Source organism: Lycorma delicatula, chromosome 7 (genome assembly GCF_047948215.1).
Source record: "Lycorma delicatula isolate Av1 chromosome 7, ASM4794821v1, whole genome shotgun sequence".
Taxonomy (NCBI): Eukaryota; Metazoa; Arthropoda; class Insecta; order Hemiptera; family Fulgoridae; genus Lycorma; species Lycorma delicatula.
Genome location: NC_134461.1, coordinates 117,168,987 through 117,188,565, shown reverse-complemented (window position 1 = coordinate 117,188,565; position 19,579 = coordinate 117,168,987). Strand labels below are relative to the sequence as shown.

General features: G+C 29.7%; 1 protein-coding gene across 1 annotated transcript in view; it reads right to left on the bottom strand.

Annotated features, from left to right (window-relative positions):
• Window positions 1–19,579, bottom strand: part of SIDL (SIDL trafficking protein particle complex subunit 10) — an 88,259-nt gene that overhangs the window by 16,454 nt on the left and 52,226 nt on the right. Inside the window, exons 15-18 of the mRNA XM_075371789.1 lie at window positions 16,347–16,532; window positions 10,238–10,468; window positions 8,348–8,521; window positions 2,461–2,638 (exon numbers count right to left, since the gene is read on the bottom strand). Of these exons, the coding sequence (XP_075227904.1) occupies window positions 2,461–2,638; window positions 8,348–8,521; window positions 10,238–10,468; window positions 16,347–16,532 (769 nt within the window). The remainder of the gene's footprint in view (window positions 1–2,460; window positions 2,639–8,347; window positions 8,522–10,237; window positions 10,469–16,346; window positions 16,533–19,579) is intronic.

Below are 19,579 nucleotides of genomic sequence, written 5' to 3'. Positions count from 1 at the left end.
ACTCTGAAGATTCAACATCACAGGAAGTATCCTTCATTCTCTATCATTACTCCCAGTTATCTGAAACACCTCAAATATTTTTAATCATCAGCGCTTTACTATTTGAGCTGGATGTCCAAAGCATTACTTTGAGTTGGATCAACTATCAAAGAAATTAAATAAAGTGTTACCTAAAACTGTCAAGATTTGTTCTGTATTAATATTTAATAAGAGGGTGATTACTGTATCATTAATTATTCTCACATGAAAATAATTAATGATACAATAAGAATGTCAGATATTAATAAATCTTTTGCTATTAATTACAATTGTATTATTATTTTTGGATTAAAAATGTATTTATGCAATAAAATGATATAAGTACAAGTGTAATGTCAATACAAATGTGACATACTTTTAGAAAGATTTTTTAGTGCAGGATTCTTTTAAATCAGAGATCTTTAGAGGGGCAAAGAAGTTTTCAGAATTTTAAATAAAATTTTCACCAGTGATAATGAACAGAAAAAGGATTGGATTATGTACTGTATGACCTACTCCTCAACATGCACACATGTGTTAAGACATTTAGTTTGTGCTCTCACTTATATCAGGTCTTTTTTTGTTGAGCAAAGATAGTTATGATGTCAGTCAAACTTCTCTTCATTCAAGCCAAGTGCGTTAACCTCTTATTATTAGGCAACATGTCTCATAATTATTTTTCCAGTGTTTACTGCATTTGTTGTTTTTACGAGACATGATTTTTTAAGTAAGGGCCATTTTCAATTTACCGCCATTAGATGTAGTGAAAATTGATGGTGGTAGTGTAGCATGTTTATTTATATCAAAGATCATCTGTCTGCAACAATAGGTCAACGTCATTCACATTAGTTGCTGTGTGGCTGAAATGAGTGCTGCAATAAATAATACCATGAGTTGTAAAGTGAAATCAGTAATTTGTCATCTACTGGCAAAAAAAAAATCTGCTGCTGATATTCATAGAGAAATTGTCAATATTTATGGACCCAGTGTTATGTGTAAAGGTAAAGATTGCCAATGGTGTCATTTGTTTTGTGGACGAAGAATGTAGTGGTCGCCCAACTGTCATCACAGATGAATTACTAAAAATGTGAATGCAAAAATAGAAGGCTTACTGTTTTTCAATTAATATTGAATTTCCTTTTGTTTTACAATCAGTAATTTACGACATTTTAACTGAAAAAACAGGGTTACAGAAAGTTGTGTTCCAGATGGGTACCAAAAATGTTGACAGAAACACGCAAAAAAAAACATCTTGCTGCAGCTCAAACATTTTTGAGATGCTGTGAAAATGAAGGTGATGATTTATGAAAACACGATGTGATTGGTGAGGAAACGTTGATACCTTATTCAAATGTTGACGCAAAGCAGCAATCAATGCAATGGTGGCATTCATCTCCAAAGCGAACGTTTAAGCAAGAAAGTTCAATGAAAAAGCTAATGGTTATGGTTTTTTAGGATGCCAAAGGGATATTGCTGATTGAATTTCTTGAACGTGAAAGAACTATTAATGTAGTACGCACTGTGAAATGCTAACAAAATTTAGATATTCAATTCAAAACAAAAGATGCAGTTAGCTAACTGACAGGATTCTGTTTCTCCAGGATAATGCATGATCTCACAAGCCAAAAAAAACCACTAAACTGTGACAATTTTGTTGGGAAATCTTTAAACACGTGCCTTACAGTCAAGATCTTGCACTGAGTGATTATTATCTTTTTCTCCATTTAAAACAATGATTTGCATTGCAGAACTTTAATGATGATTAATTAATTGGTTTAATCACAGGTGGGAGAATTCTTCAGTAGTGGAATAATGAAACAAGGAAGCTGTTATCAGAAATGGATAGCAGTGAATGCAATCATGTAGAAAAAAAGTATATATATGTTTATTTTGTTAAAATAAAGTTTTTTCTATCTCGCTTACTTCAATTTTTATATCAAAGTGGCCCTTACTTAAAAAACATGCCTTGTATTAGGGTTTACATTTTTATATATTATCTTGTTATTTCTGTTTGAAAATCATACTGAGAAATCCATTTTTTAATAATGCACTAAGACTTTTACTTACTTGATATTACATCATGTCATTCAAAGGGGTTTAACCATCTACTATCATTATTCAAGAAGGGGCATAATCTGCAACGATTTAAAAATTTTTAAATATATTATAATGATATAAAGTTCTTCAATAACCAAGACACATAAGTGTAATAATGTATATTATTTTCAAATTGTACATTTTTAACAACCAGACCACTGGTAAATTAAAATTAATGAAATTAATTAATCTTTTAACAAATATTTGATCCTTTTAGACCTCCAATGAAAAAAACAGGAAATTAATTGGCATTTCTAGTTATTCATAAAAATACAATAATTAAAACATAAGAAAAAATCATAGCTATCATCTGAAAAATTTAGTAAAAAATATAGTAATGATTACCTGCTGTTCGACCACAAACAGCCCACATTGTTTGATCAGCTAATACTTCATACATTAGACTAGTATCAGGACTTGCATTTACTCGCTGAACTGCAAGATGAAGTTGGCATAATGTACTGGCACGACAGAATTCATTACCTTTAGTTGGCTCCACTTTTGATTCCACAACAAAAAGGGTCTGAAAAGAAAAACAAAATCAACAACACATAAATCAATAATAATGTTTTGTATAATAACAATTTCAGAACACATATTAGTGCTGCTATTCTTCATGCTTTAGATAAATGTAACTTGGTAAATTAAAACTAATGTAATAAGTACTAATGAACTTAGGTAGGTATAAAATAAAATATTAAGTATGGTTAGTTATTTAGAGGCTGGCCAGGTCCAGTCTTTAGTAACTGTACCAGTAAAATCTAACATATATTACTTTAATTACAATTAATTAATTTTAAATTTTAGATATTGTCAAACATAATGCTATACCAACATCACACTCAATGAAGTTGACTGGCTGTCAAGAAGTATAATCATATCTCAGTTGCTGTTTGGCATGAACTCAGTACATATAACTGATTTAGTCATTCACTTGTTTCTTGATGCGAATGGGTAGATTTTAGGAGGAGAAAAGTAGAATGAAACTACAAGAATACAAGTATGACCTTCTGCTTCTGTTAATATAAAACCAATATATAACATATAACAATAACAAACTTTAGTAACTGAAAAACATTGAAGATTTGAAGATAGAAACAGAAAGAAACAAAAATGTAGCCCAATAAATAGCTGAAGTTACAGAAGATATGTAAGTAGGGATGTAAAAGTAGAAATGGTACTGGAGGAGGAGTGGTAGTGGAATAAAACTAACCCACTACTGTGATTCATTGACCAATCCAGGAAAAGAATTTAAGAACCACCCCACCTCTTCCTCTTCTTCCCATTACAGAACTTCAATAATTATAAACATTGCAATACTTCACTGTTACTGAAACAATATAGAATGTATTTGTAACACAATATTCATCAGTTTGGAACTAAAAATCCATATAAATGTTTTCTCTTTTGGTCAGGTGACTTTAGAGTAATTAACTCAGCGTCAAATAATGGGCAGGCAGGAGTAGGTTTGGTGATGAACAAGAAGATAGGGAGGAGAGTGCAGTATTTCAAGACGCATAGCGATAGAGTCATTGTAATAAGGATAAAATCAAAACCTAAACCGACAACGATTGTTAACGTCTATATGCCTACAAGCGCCCATGATGATGATGATGAGGTAGAATGTGTATAAGAAGAGATTGAGAAGCAATTAAACACGTAAAAGGAGATGAAAATTTAATAATAGTTGGAGATTGGAATGCAAGCATTGGAAAAGGCAAGGAAGGAAATATAGTGGGTGAATATGGGCTGGGGAAAAGGAATGAAAGAGGGGACCGACTTATAGAGTTTTGCACGAAGTATAATTTAGTAATTGCCAACACCCAATTTAAAAATCATAATAGAAGAATATACACTTGGAAAAAGCCAGGCGATACTGCAAGGTATCAGATAGATTATATCATGGTTAAGCAAAGATTTAGAAATCAACTTGTTGACTGCAAAACTTACCCTGGAGCAGACATTGATAGCGACCATAATTTGGTGATAATGAAATGTAGATTGGGGTTTAAAGACCTGAAGAAAAGGTGTCAGATGAATCGGTGGAATTTAGAGAAGCTTGAGGAAGAGGAGGTAAAGAAGATTTTTGAGGAGAACATCGCAAGAGGTCTGAGTAAAAAAGATAAGGTAGAAAATGTAGAAGAAGAATGGGAGAATGTTAAAAAGGAAATTCTTAAATCAGCAGAAGCAAACTTAGGCGGAATAAAGAGAACTGGTAGAAAACCTTGGGTTTCAGACGATATATTGCAGCTGATGGATGAACGTAGAAAATATAAGAATGCTAGTGATGAACAAAGTAAAAGGAACTATTGGCAATTAAGAAATGCTATAAACAGGAAGTGCAAACTGGCGAAAGAAGAGTGGATTAAAGAAAAGTGTTCAGAAGTGGAAAGAGAAATGAACATTGGTAAAATAGACGGAGCATAAAGGAATGTTAAGGAAAATTTTGGGGTACATAAATTAAAATCTAATAATGTGCTAAACAAAGATTGTACATCAATATATAATACGAAAGGTAAAGTCGATAGATGGGTGGAATATATTGAAGAGTTATACGGAGGTAATGAATTAGAAAATGGTGTTATAGAGGAGGTTGAGGAGGATGAAAAGGGAGAAACAATACTGAGATCTGAATTTAAGAGAGCATTAAAAGATTTAAATGGCAGAAAGGCTCCTGGAATAGATGGAATACCTGTAGAATTACTGCGCAGTGCAGGTGAGGAAGCGATTGATAGATTATACAAGCTGGTGTGTAATATTTATGAAAAAGGGGAAGTTCCGTCAGACTTCAAAAAAAGTGTTATAGTCATGATACCAAAGAAAGCAGGGGCAGATAAATGTGAAGAATACAGAACAATTAGTTTAACTAGTCATGCATCAAAAATCTTAACTAGAATTCTATACAGAAGAATTGAGAGGAGAGTGGAAGAAGTGTTAGGAAAAGACCAATTTGGTTTCAGGAAAAGTATAGGGACAAGGGAAGCAATTTTAGGCCTCAGATTAATAGTAGAAGAAAGATTAAAGAAAAACAAACCAATATACTTGGCGTTTATAGACCTAGAAAAGGCATTCAATAACGTAGACTGGAATAAAATGTTCAGCATTTTAAAAAAATTAGGGTTCAAGTATATAGATATTAGAATATTGCCAACATTTACGGGAACAAAACTGCAAAAAGTAACAATCGAAGAACATAAGAAAGAAGCCGTAATAAGAAAGGGAGTCCGACAAGGATGTTCCCTATCTCCGTTATTTTTTAATCTTTACATGGAACTAGCAGTTAATGATGTTAAAGAACAATTTAGATTCGGAGTAACAGTACAAGGTGAAAAGATAAAGATGCTACGATTTGCTGATGATATAGTAATTCTAGCCGAGAGTAAAAAGGATTTAGAAGAAACAATGAACGGCATAGACGAAGTCCTACGCAAGAACTATTGCATGAAAATAAACAAGAAGAAAACAAAAGTAATGAAATGTAGTAGAAATAACAAAGATGGACCACTGAATGTGAAAATAGGAGGAGAAAAGATTACAGAGGTAGAAGAATTTTGTTATTTGGGAAGTAGAATTACTAAAGATGGACAAAGCAGGAGCGATATAAAATGCCGAATAGCACAAGCTAAACGAGCCTTCAGTAAGAAATATAATTTGTTTACATCAAAAATTAATTTAAATGTCAGGAAAAGATTTTTGAAAGTGAATGTTTGGATTGTCGCTTTATATGGAAGTGAAACTTGGACAATCGGAGTATCTGAGAAGAAAAGATTAGAAGCTTTTGAAATGTGGTGCTATAGGAGAACGTTAAAAATCAGATGGGTGGATAAAGTGGCAAATGAAGAGGTATTGCGGCAAATAGATGAAGAAAGAAGCATTTGGAAAAATATAGTTAAAAGAAGAGACAGACTTATAGGCCACATACTAAGGCATCCTGGAATAGTCGCTTTAATATTGGAAGGACAGGTAGAAGGGAAAAATTGTGTAGGCAGGCCACGTTTGGAATATGTAAAACAAATTGTTAGGGATGTAGGATGTAGAGGGTATACTGAAATGAAACGACTAGCACTAGATAGGGAATCTTGGAGAGCTGCATCAAACCAGTCAAATGACTGATGACAAAAAATTTAAAAAAAATGTTTTCTTTAGATCCATTAAACCTTTCAGAACGGCCATTTTCTTTGCATTTACCGTGTCAATTTAAAAAAAAATAAAAAACAAAATATGGTTATTTTCAGTTGTTTGTGATAAAAATATGAATTAATAATCTGGTAAGAAATAGTGGATATCTGAACTGATGCAAGTTGCAACACTGAGGAAATTTAAAAAAAATTGTAAATTTATAAATTTACAATTTTTTTTTAATTAACGCAATTAAAATATGGACTTTTATCCTTACTCATGAAATTTGAAGTTGTTTTGTTAATTTTTTTGATATTAGCGAACCTTTAAAAAATTATATCTGAATCCACTTCTTATATTAACACTTTTTTTTACAGTTATAACAGAAATTCAAAACATTCACAACATATTAATTTGACAGGTGGTTGAGAAAAAGGAAAAGTTAAGAAAAACAGAATTTTATTTAAAATATGAACCAAACAAATCTTTGGCTCTGCAAGAAGAACACTGAAATCACTTTACTCATAATGTTACGAAATAAGCCTGGCATAGGATCTATTAATCTTAATGGCTTTTTCATGAGTTCTAATGACTTACAAAGTCACATGGTTATGTGATTCATGATTTATGTCGAATATCTTTCTTATAAATAAAGATAATTAATCTACAGTAGTTATTTATTACTCGTATTATTGTTAAAAGTGAGCAAATTAAGAATTTGTTTTTAATAAAAAAAAAAAGAAAAAGTATAACTTTTGTTAACATTAACAATAGTACATTTCATTTAAATATCTGCTTTAGTTTTTCAGATTATAAAATATATATTACTATTACACAACACTACAGTAATAATATTTTCAGTGGCTATTTGGTAAAATATTAAAATAAAACACTTTATAAAAAGTAAAATATTTAGTGTTTCAATTGATAACTGGCTTTTGCCCTAAGAGTGTTAGTGTGTTTAATATGCATAATTTTAGAAGCATGAAAAGTGATCCCTCTTTCATGCAAACTATCTTCAGAAATTAGGCAAAGATCTGTAAAACGAGATTGTTGATTTCTTGATAAATATTATTTAAATTTTATAGCTATTCAAATTTTTCACTTTCTGAAACAGAAACTAAAAAGGTAACTGAAAAACAGTGAAGATAGAAACAAAAATATAGCCCAATGAATAGCTGAAGTTAACATTGGTTAGTTACCAATGTTTTTTTTTAAATATTAGTTTTAGAAAAATTATTTTGTGGTATTAAATATCTCTGAATTCAATAATTATAAAGAGAGGTATATAAACTTATTTTTTAAAGAACCATTAACCCTGAAATGATTACTAAAACAACCAGAAATTTTATGAAGGCAAAGTTAAAAGACAATTTTTTTTTTAACTCTGGAACCACATTAGGTATTGCTTCAGAGTATGAGATGAATGACAAGTAGTGTGTGAATATGCCATGCCTGATTGGGATTCAAACCCAGGACCTCCAGATGAAAGGCTGAGATGCTACCACTTGTGCCACAGAGGACAGCAAAAAAAAGTCCATTTATTAACTAACTTATATTAACAAAACATGTTATAACAGATGTTTAGTGGAAGCCATCAGCTTTGAAACTGCAACTATAAAACTAGCATTAAAAACCATATTTAGTCTTGTTTTTCTTTAAATGTTTACTGCTGTTGACATGATTTCTTAATAAAATAACATATACAAATATATAAATAAAATAACATATGTAACAGTTAATATTATAATTCAGGTTCTTCTTTTAACAGCCAGGCTGGCTATAAGCATATTATTTATATGTTAAATCTACGTTGTAGCAATGCAATTAGTAAGAACTGAAAATGCATTTCTCTTTTCTACAATTAATATACAATAACAGAGTAAACTTCAAAAATATAAATATACATAAAAAAGTAAACATGTGAATAATATGACGACTGTACTGATTAGAGAACATCTATAAAAAGCAGTAATGCAAACAAAAATACTGTTTTTTTTTAAAAATAAACATCATAAATTTATTTATCTACCTAAACTACACATCTGACTAAATAATAAAAGTTTTCAATATAATTATAAAACAAAAATATAGATAAAATTTATCAACTTACCCTATAATTCGTGATATCAAATGGACATCGATATACACTAGGTTCTTCGGAATTGAAAGAGTCAGACTGTACACTATATTTCACAGTAAATTCAGTCTTAAGAGGAGGTGTTTCATCCAGGCAATCTGGTTTTAATTCCCACATAAAGCCTACTTTTTGTTTTGTTCCTAAAATCTGAACAAACAATAAAAATTAATAATAAAATGTGTGACAAAAACTATTATAAAATATATTATTTTAAATAAACAGATTGGTTGCTAATTATTTACATCATTTTTGTTCAAATAGTATGTGAACTTGCAGCACAATTAACACTACAAATTTCACCTTCTTAACATATAATAATAATTAATGAAGTAATAACTTTAACATATAAATAATGAGGCAAAAATACCTCTGCTATGTATTAATAGCTTCATATTCTATATGTATACTGATTAAAAAAAGCCACAACTGACGTTCCCATTATGCCAGTCAAGTTATGCAATTCAATTTTATCTAATTCTATTATTATTTTTCTTATTATTAATTTGATTATTTACACTTTCTGGCTATGCCATAAAGTTTTCGTAATTCAATAATTTTAAGCTCTATTAGTTAGTATCTTTATAACAAGTTAATTAAAAAATGTTCAATTAGCCAGCTTCAGTTATTTCATCAACATATTAAAAACACATATCATAATAAATTTTAATGTATTGAATTGCATAATTTTAATGTTATTGAAATTAAATTAAATTACTTGATCGATTATATTTAAATCTTTTAATCTTTGAAAACAAGATGCTCAACAAAATAAAACAGAAAAAAAACATTTTTAATATTAAAATTAAAGGTCTACATTACCATTGTGATGGTACATTACCATCACAATGGTAATGTAGACTTTTTGAAAATCTGGGAGCTCATGCATTAGGAGGCTTTTATTAATGATTAAAATATTAACTAAAATTGATTTTAAATAAATTAAAATTCAAATTAAAAAAAAATGGTTATTCAATTTTTTTAATTTTATCCAGAGGAGGGTATTAAGTCATTTTAGTGACTTTATTGTTTAACAAAATATATTTTGAGCATTAAAAATTTTAAATGCAAAAATGTTTTGTTCAATTTGGGGGCTCCCATACTCAAGGGGAAACATTCAGGTAAAATTAATTTTTAAGAAAATAATTTCTACGTAACAATAAATTAAAAAAAATAATTTTTTTTAAATTGATTAAAAATTTCTAAATAAAAAGAGTTACAAAGATTAATGGTAATTTGTGATCTTGATAAAAAAACTTCAATTTTTGTAAGAAAAATGTTTTGTTTAAGTGCCCCAGTAAAGATTTAAAATTCTGTTTTGGTCAAAACACCCTGGTCTCTTTTTCCAATTTTTGAAAAAAATTAATACATTTTTCCCTCGAAGGTAGTAGTATCAGTCTAAAAAGTTGGAAGATAATCGGTCAATGGGGTTATGTTCATACGCATAAACATCTGTCTGACAAAAAACAAATTATTCAAATTTGGATCAACGGATAAAATTTTTCTGCAGAATTTTATAATTTATTTAAATCTATTTTTTGTTAAAAAATTTCTTTTTAAATGTCTCCTTAAGGTAAAAAATTTTAAAAAAGGCAAATTTTTTTGACTGATCTATATTACTTTCCTATTACAGCTATAGCAACATATATCAATAAAGTCGGGAAAGTAAAAATGTTGAATAAATATAATAAAATTATATGTGATATGGGGGGGAGAGGTTAAGAATAATCAGTAAAGGTAGTTATTGAAAACTGTACTAATAATCTATCAAACAAATGCAGTTCTAACAATTATTTATGGTACTACTTCTATTAATATTTTTATAACTTAAAATTATGAATATGACAAAAACAGTTTTGCAATTACCATATTATGACTTGATAGTGGACTTAAATCAACTAGATCAACTTGTGGATGTGATAAAACACTGAGTTGTGGATTACTAAGATGTAACGGCTGCAAATATAATCCAGTAATTGATACGTGGAGAAATTTTTGTAGGCAAGCAGTTTGTAAACGACAAACTGACATTAATGGTGGTTGAAACTGTAATGACATCTGTTTCTCTTCTGAAGCCCATGGGTATCGCAAACTTAACTAAAAATCACAAATAACCAAAATTATTACATGAAAATCAATTCAGTTTCCTCAGTCTTTCTTGGCGATAACAGTTCCTGTAACAGTGAATAAAGCTTTATAAATTTATACTTTTTTCTCTAATCAGCAGAATAAAAGTACGCAGATATGTACAAGTTTTCAGATTTATGAGCAAAGGTAAAAATGTAATGTTTACAATTAATATTAATTCATGCTTGGTCACAAATTCGTTCGATATTAGAGTTCAATATGTTTGGTAATTGCTGACTATCCTGCTGATGATAGTTAAATAAACCTTTTTGTAACAGTGAATGGAAGGATTTGTGTGACATACCATGTCAAGTATAGATAAAATAATTAAAAAACGTTGAAAACAAACAAAATGATTTTCCAAGTTAGTTTAGGAATCTACAAGCTCTAATTTACTACTTCTAGATTTCTAATTTTACCTTACAGCACCCTGTATTTAGTGATTTTTTCCAGATGACAAAATCAAAAGATCCTTGGTAGGACGGTAAACTGAATTCCTAGCAATCTGATGATGACTGCACTGCTTGGAACTTCTAAGAAAGTAGCTAACAAGAAAATGAAGGGAGCAAACATAAGATGGTAACGTCCTCCATAATTAATTAACTGGATCACCAAGTTGAACAGTGCTGGATTCTTTTTCTTAGCATGCTATTGGCATTTGTTAATGTCTTATATCGATAGCAGTTTATCCCACTTGAAATATTTATTATAAATCAAGAATTTTTGGTCTATTTTTTATTATAATGCTAATTCAATGCTCCAGTCATTTCAAAAGTCACTGTGAGTCATTTTACAATTTTTGAGGTAAATAATCTTTAACTGAAAACTATTTCAATTGTGCAAGCAAAACTGCATCACACAAGATCAAGATATACAGTGCTGGGTTATTTAGTAGGACCCCTTAGATAGATGTATCACTTTTTACTGAAATTTTTTACACATGTCAACTTTTACATATTTGTGTCTAGAACCATGAACTATAAACAATTTATAATCTGTAATTGATGTAGCAATAAACAAGGGACTGCCATTTCTGATTTTAATCATATTCTGGCATATAAAATGGTTGAAAAATATATATATACATCATCCTAGCACAGAAAAAAACAAAAACTAACAACTGAATTTACAATATATATAATTTTTTAGAAAATTCAAATAAATCATTAACATACTGACCCCAGTGCTATTAAAATTTAATATTAAATGAGATTTAAGCCACCAAAATACAGTAAACAGTTAAGTTAAACTTACCATATTAATTCCAAGAATCAATTTTCACAGGAACCCAAATCTTCAGTTGGTATTTAATTCTATAATTACATTAAAACAAATAGTTTTTATAATTTTTGAATTTTGAATTTGTTGAAATGTTACTATTTTATACATTTTTAATTTATTATGGATGAATACACAAATTCTGCTACCAAGTACTGGAATGATTTAATATTTAAAATGTGGTATTTTTCCTTTATTCTAATATCATCATTACTGCCAACCATTAGATTGTATTTATTATGGTTTTTTTTTTTTTTTTTTTTTTTTTTTATTAATTAAATCAATATCTTCAAATACCATTTGGTGGTTCATCAATTTATATTTTTCTTTATATTCTGTCACCAAATGGCTTCGATGGAGTGTGGCAACTTAAAACCTTGTGGTAGCCCTGAAAATAACTGTTGGGTTTGGAAACTGGTCTACGGCAATGTTGTCGAGGTGTTGGAATCAGACCGAGCTTCCCCTCAGTGCCAGTTGGATCATCACTAAAGCATGGCAGTGGTGACCCCCAGAGCCCCACAGTGTTAGGTCAGCATCGGTTGCCTTCCATCAGTGCAGCTGAAGCAGTTCTCCCTGAGTGATCCCATGCTGGACCGGTTCCTGCTGATGGCCCCACCGGCCAGAGTGCTTCAAGCCCAGAAAGCTGGGACGGGAAGGTAGCGTCTGCGCCCAGCACACAGTGGTACAAAAATGCTAAAAAGCAGAACTTAAGAAAAAAACTTTGCGAATCCAATTAAAACTACGATCATATAGGTTTGGGGTTGCCGAACTCGAATCTGTGCTTAAAATTTTGCTAAAATTGTTATTTGGCAAAAAATTTACAACTTTTAATGTTATTTCTTTAAAATCTATATGAAAAAATTAAACTATTCTTCAGAAAACTTGTATGTATCTGTTTTCAAGGTTGCTGAACAAGAATCCAAGTTCAAAATTTTGCTAAAATTGTTATTTGCAGAAAATGTGCAAATTTCAATTTTAATTCTAAAATTTATATGAAAAAGTTAACCTATCCTTTAAAAAATGCGTATATATACGTTTTCAAGATCCCTAAACAAGAATCATGTAAGACGTTTTGCTGAAATTATTATTTGCAAAAATTATCTTTATCTAAATTTATAAAAAAATTAATCTGTTCTTTCTAAATGCGTAACAAAGTGGAATACATTATTAAAAATGTATATACAAACGTGTACAAACTATCGTTTGCTTAATTAATATCAAATTGTAATTTTTTCCATTATAGATTATATTCTTTTGTTTAAAATATCTAAATAGTAAACATTTGAAAAATTAGTTCCACGAAAACCCCAATTATAATAACTCAAAAAAGCATTTCTCATTGAGAACTTCGAAACTATTTAAGTATGGTTAATAAAATTAAATATGATAAACTATACATTTGCAATGGACTCTCTGCTAATACAAAGTATTGTAATGCATTAAAAAAAAAAAGCATTCAAATAATACGAGCAATATATTTAAATTATGATTTTTCAACTAATATGAAATTGATATTTATTTTCCAGATTAATTATTCTTAATACTAACAAGGAGAGGTCATGAGATCCTAATGATAAACTTCCATGTAACTATGAGTTGACTTCTGATGCAAAAACATGATTTTTTAGACTCATTCCACTAGTCAATGCAACTAAAAAATCAATATGTAGTTTTAAGCAAACTATGTATGCTTAGAATTTTCCATATATTAGTACCTACTTCTGGTGTCAAAGTTAAAATATTATGAAAATACAATAATAAAATGTTAATAATCATTAAAACATTCTTTTTGACTATATTTGTAACACTTTTTTAAAAAAATGCTATATTTTCAAGTACATCTAATCCGAAAAGCTGTATGTTTACAACTTTCATTGTTTAAACAAATTTCATCCATTTGTTCTTGTCATATGAGATTCACCTGTTTTTGATCAATATAAAATCTGATGTGGACACTACATGACTTCCTTGTATGCCTATTAAATCACATATACAAATTTTTTCTGCATTTCATTTAAACTTATTTCATTTGAAAGAGAGATATGATCCTCCAATTCTTAATAAAGTGGACAACTACACAGTTACTGAAATATTAGTTTTTAATAACATCAAACATTTATACAATTATTAATTCACCAATCTTACATGAAATATTAGGATAGAGTAAAAGTCCCTTTCTTACTTGTATTAGTAGATCAGCATTGTTCACATCTTCGTGAGTTGTTCATTAACAAAAGTTTTAAATATCTGGTTGTCATATAAACAAAAGTTAATAATTAAACTATTCTGTTCGGTGAACTCCTGTATACTGGCTACAAATGTTAATTTTAACCTTATGGTGTAAAATATTCCGTTTTTATTATTGGATTATTTGGTGAATAATCAAAAATGAAAAAGAAGCAACCATACAGGAAAAAGAAATATAACATGAAGAAATATATCTCAAAAAATGACATGAAGATGAATATGAAGAGGAAGAAAATGTTAAAACCAAAGAAAGAATAAAAAGATTAAGAGATGATAAATATAAAAGGTAAGAAAACTTTAGGACCACGGAAAGTAAAAAGATTACGACAGGATGAATATAAAGAGAGAGAAAATTTTAAACTAGAGAACGTGTACACAAATTAAGATCAGAAGAATTATATCAAACCAAAGCACGATTAAATAATTGGCAACAAAAAACAAATAAATGAAATGATGATCAACTCAGACTTAGGGTGAATATTGTCTGACGAATATCAGAGGAGTAATGAACTACAAGATAAGAAATTTTTGCAACTTATTAAGATCGGGCATGTGTACCTCAGAGTGTATATGTTGATCTTGTGAGGATCTATTCTTCAGTCACTCTGTAGTTAACTTTTAAGTACATAAAATTAAACTAGAAATTCCAAAAATAATACAATTCTAGATCATAATTTTCAATTAATATTAAATAATCAGATGTTTCCCAAAATCTATTACGTATACACATACGTAATCCCTAGTAAATTACATTTTAAAAAAGTTAGTTAATTACATATTTTTAAAAGTACATAAAGTTTTATTTCATTAACCATTTAAAAAAAATTTTTATCATCATTGAATTATTATTTATTGCAAACCTTTTTTTACAATCACAAGTTAATAATTATTAAATCAATTCATTTAAATTAAAAAAAATAAATAAAAGAAAAGTTAAAGAAAAAGTTAAAAAAAAACAAAAGGAGTTGAAGTCTGATTCGAACTGATGTGCCTTCCATTTAAGATCAAAATATTTCATTAATTAAAATGTTGATTTTAATTTCAATTGCAATCAAAAAGGGAAGTGCACAACTAGATGTTACAACAGTGCTAAATCCAACATTTTAATATCCTGTGACTAATCATTTTTGAGTTATGCGAGATACAAACGCACATACATATGTACTTACAGATGTCACTGCTGAAACTAGTCAAAATGAATTCAGGGATGGTCAAAATGTACATTTCCGTTGAAATACGAAAACCTAAATTTTTCGTGATCACAATACTTCCTTTACTTTGTTCAAGCAAGTAAAAAAAAAGAAAAAAGGAGATGAAGTCTGAAATTTTTCGCGATCACAATACTTCCTTTACTTTGTACAAGGAAGTAAAAATGTTGTTGGTTACAGTCGGGTGTGATCTTATGATATTTTATCACTAATATATTTTCTTTCTGTAAAAATAAAATTCAATGCAGTTTTCCATGGTCTTTATATATTTTTCAATAATTAACTCAAATTTTTTCGCGTGAAAGTATAATTTCTGAAGAGACTGCAATTTGCTGATGGCAAATTTTTGAGAGTTGTGTGATCAGCCACTTCGGTGAGAGTGGAGCTTGTGCAGGCGTGTACGTATAATATACTCCTGCTGACATCTAGTGGCTAGCATTGCACTCGGCGATATGAAACTCAGAATTAATGTGGCAACAACTCATAGATGTAATATTTCTCATGTATAATCATTTTTTATCATTATTACAAACTTTCAAATTCTCTAAATTATTTCTGCAATCAGTAATACTATGTTTGTATTCTAACAAATGGGTTAGCTGCATTAGATATACCTTTTTTTGTTTTCGTAAGCCTTGTATGTAAATCTTTTATAAATGATCTGTTGGAATAAATCTGTTAAATACCTGAATATTTCCAGATATCTGTTATATCTGAGTAAATCCGACAGATTACAAAATGAATAAGTTTTTGTACAGTTATAGAATTCAATATCAACTGAAAGATGTGGGATCCTGTGAAAATTTTATATATATATATATAAACAAACTCATATTAAATTGGAACAATTTGTTTGTGAACAGTTAAATATTACTCTGGATTCAAAATCATCAGACTATGTATTCTGAATAGAATATAGAGGTCAAATACCTGCATTAACAATGGAAATTAAACAAAAATTCCATTCAGTAATATAAGATCATCAATCAGATATTATAAATTATAATGAAAATATAATTTTAAATTAAAATCCATTCTTATTTCAAGAGAAAATTACCCAAAAGTAAGGTTAACATTTTATCATCTATTTAACATAACAATGTACATGTACTTACTGTGTGATCTATAATACAATTATCCCTTTGAGGAGGTAACTGTGCTAATACAGTTAATTGAATAATTTGCTTAGTAAATGGCTTGAGTGCATGTAATTGTATTTCTAAATGTCTTTCCAAAGGACCAGTAGTATTGTGATGTCTAACTGTTAAACCAGCAGTTGTTCGTAGCCAAATGCTACTTTTCTGAAAAAAATAAAATAAAAAAATACTATCGTAATAAATTAAAAATACGATATTCAGAACAAATGACGAAGCCATCTCTACACAAGTTGCTTAGTGAATTGTGTGGTTAAAGATTCAAACTCACTTTTCTTCAAGATTCATCAATTGGCAATTACTTGTTAAATTTTATATTCTATATATTTGTAGTACATTAAAAGACATGTGTAGCCTTGAATTTACTTTTAAATTAAAATTAATTAAATCTATAAATTTATAGATTTAATTAATTTTAGATAAATAGATAAATTTAAAATAAATTTATTTTTTATACATTGAGATAAGTCTCTATCTTTTTATAATTTAATATAATAGAACAAGTAATTCTTGTGTGATTGTGTGTGTGTGTGTGTGTATTATTTGTGTATTATAATTCCTATGATGATTATGGATTTATTTATTATTTACAAAAATAGCTTATCTAGTAGCAACATATCGATGTATTGAAACACATAATAAATTATGATATACGGCACACACAAAAAAAGGAATTTGTGGTCATAAATACGTCACACTTTTACTTGAGGTCTATAAATATCTTTTCTGACAAATGACATCGGTAAACATGTAACACATAACGATTCGTAATGAATAACAGTATACAGTAAAAATTGTTTTGTCAATCTGAATACCTTTTTCAATGTTCGGGATTTTTATAAAATGTACTTTTCTGAATCTACTTTCACTTATACTAACATATTTTACTAATCTGTAATTTATGACACGGGTTTTTAATCATATTTTGCCCAATTTTCAACCGATTTGCTTGAAAGTATTATTTTTTATATGAGCAAACTATGTTTCATAAACACAAAGCAAAAAAAAAATTTCGCAAATAAAAAACGCAGTAGAAATGTGCAAAAAAAATTCTGCAATTAAATAATCGTAATTTTTGAACTGTTTCAATTTTGTTGTTGTTACAGGCATAAAAAATATCCTATCGTAACGGTTTTTTTTTGTCAGAATCTGTTAAACCTCTTTAATATATTGTAATTTTTTGAAATTTTTTTCACTAGAGGGTAGCATAAGACTATGAAGGGAGGCAATCAGATACCAACATATTTTCGCGGAGCGCTAATCAAGCGAGGATCATTGTGATGGGAAAAGGTTAAATTTATAAATATAATATTTTTTTAGTATACTCATTTTTTATTGTTACAAATTTCCAAAATTCCTAAATTTTTCTTATAATCAGTAAATTCTGCTTACATTGCAAAAAATGGCTGTTCATATTAGATAAACTTCGCTTTCTATTTCTGTAAGCACTATAATGTTCTGTAAATCTTTTTTAAAAGATCTGTTACTTTTACCAATATATATTTTTTTTTTTTGTTGTTGAGGTTTTAAGTGCATCAACTGCACTTAAAACTTCAGTGGTTCCTACCACATCAAAAAAACAAAAATAAAAAAATATCTTTTCCTCCCCAAAGAACACAAGTGACATAGTCAAGGACTAATCTTGTCAAAAAGAGTATCTTCAGATAAACTTGTCGATGATTATTGAAACCACGAAAACACAACATAACAATGGTGAAAGGCCTTGTTATTTTAAAATCTTTCTAACCATTTCTTATGAAATTTGGTCAAAACTAACAAACAAAACTCACTGGGATAAAAATTAAAAAACACACTGAATGATCTTTTAAACACAAAATGATAAGGGTATAAAGAGCCCTTGCCATTTAATATCACACAGAAAACATAAAATAAAACATCAAAAACACATATCTAAACTATCATGTTAATTAAAAATACATCTTTTATTACAAAATTCTTCATGGAAATATACGACCTATCTCTTCTTCAAGAGATAGGTGGTCCTTCTTTGCTTCTTTTTTCCATCTTCCTGAAGGCCTCGATGTGGAATTCCAAGTTATGTAAGGTCTTGGAGATGGAGATCCTGCACTGAAGTCTCAAAGGATCTCCTGCTGCCAGCATCAGATTACACCGGCTCCGCTGGTGCAGTCAGAAGTACATCACAGCGAGACTGGATGCACTCACTGCTAGAATCACAGGTTCTAGCAGAAGATATTGCCTTAGCCTTTCTCTCAGTTACTGATTCTCTTGGCTTAAGAAGTACTAATTGTGGGCTCAAATTTAGGCTTTACGAAGCTCTTTTCCATGGAAACTGCTTTCTTCTGTGACGGCTTTGGACTATTTCCTCTTGATGGTCAACTCTTCATTTTATCCTCAATGATACATTCAACCGTCTTAGCCAAAGCTGGTGCCAATTCTGAGAGCACATCTGATTTTAAAAAAGCTGCTGGAGCAGCCGAAACTTGTGCGTATGAAGCTATATTTGGCGTTCTGCCAAGCACAATTTTCCTTGCGTCAACATAACTGACTTTCTGTATTGTCTTCATCTCCTGGACAGCTACTTCCTATTTATTAGTATGACAATTCCTAAACCTTGCAGAATGATGTCCATGACAGTTCACACAGGAGGATTCCTGCACAGGTTATCTGGATGTAATGATTCACCACCCATATATATCTGCTTCCTTATACCTACGAGCCGCTGTGTGTCTGAATCTGTGACACCCAAAGCAATGTAAAGGTGTTGGGATAAATGGACGCACATCCAACCTGTAAAACCCAGCTTTTATCTTCTTCGGACACTTTGGTTTACTGAAAGTTAACATGTGTGATGCAGAGGGTAGAACTTCTCCACTCAGCTGGATTTTTAAGCGACAGCATACATCAACATCTTGTTCCTGAAGTTCATCTACAATCTCCTTTTCTGTACAGTTTAACAAATCCCTGCATACGATAACGCCCTTTGAGGTGTTCAAAGTACTATGGGGAGCTACCTCAATGTCCATGACTCCGATCTTCTTGGCGTTTAATAATCGCAATGACTGAACATCGTTGACAATTTCCAGAAAAAGTTCCACAGTGGTTTTGCTTGTCTCTTTAACTGGTCGTCCAGCAGCTTCCGTGATGCCATGAGCTATCATAAAGGGACTAGTTTTCGAAAAATCACTGCCTTTCTTCTTTATAACTAAATATTT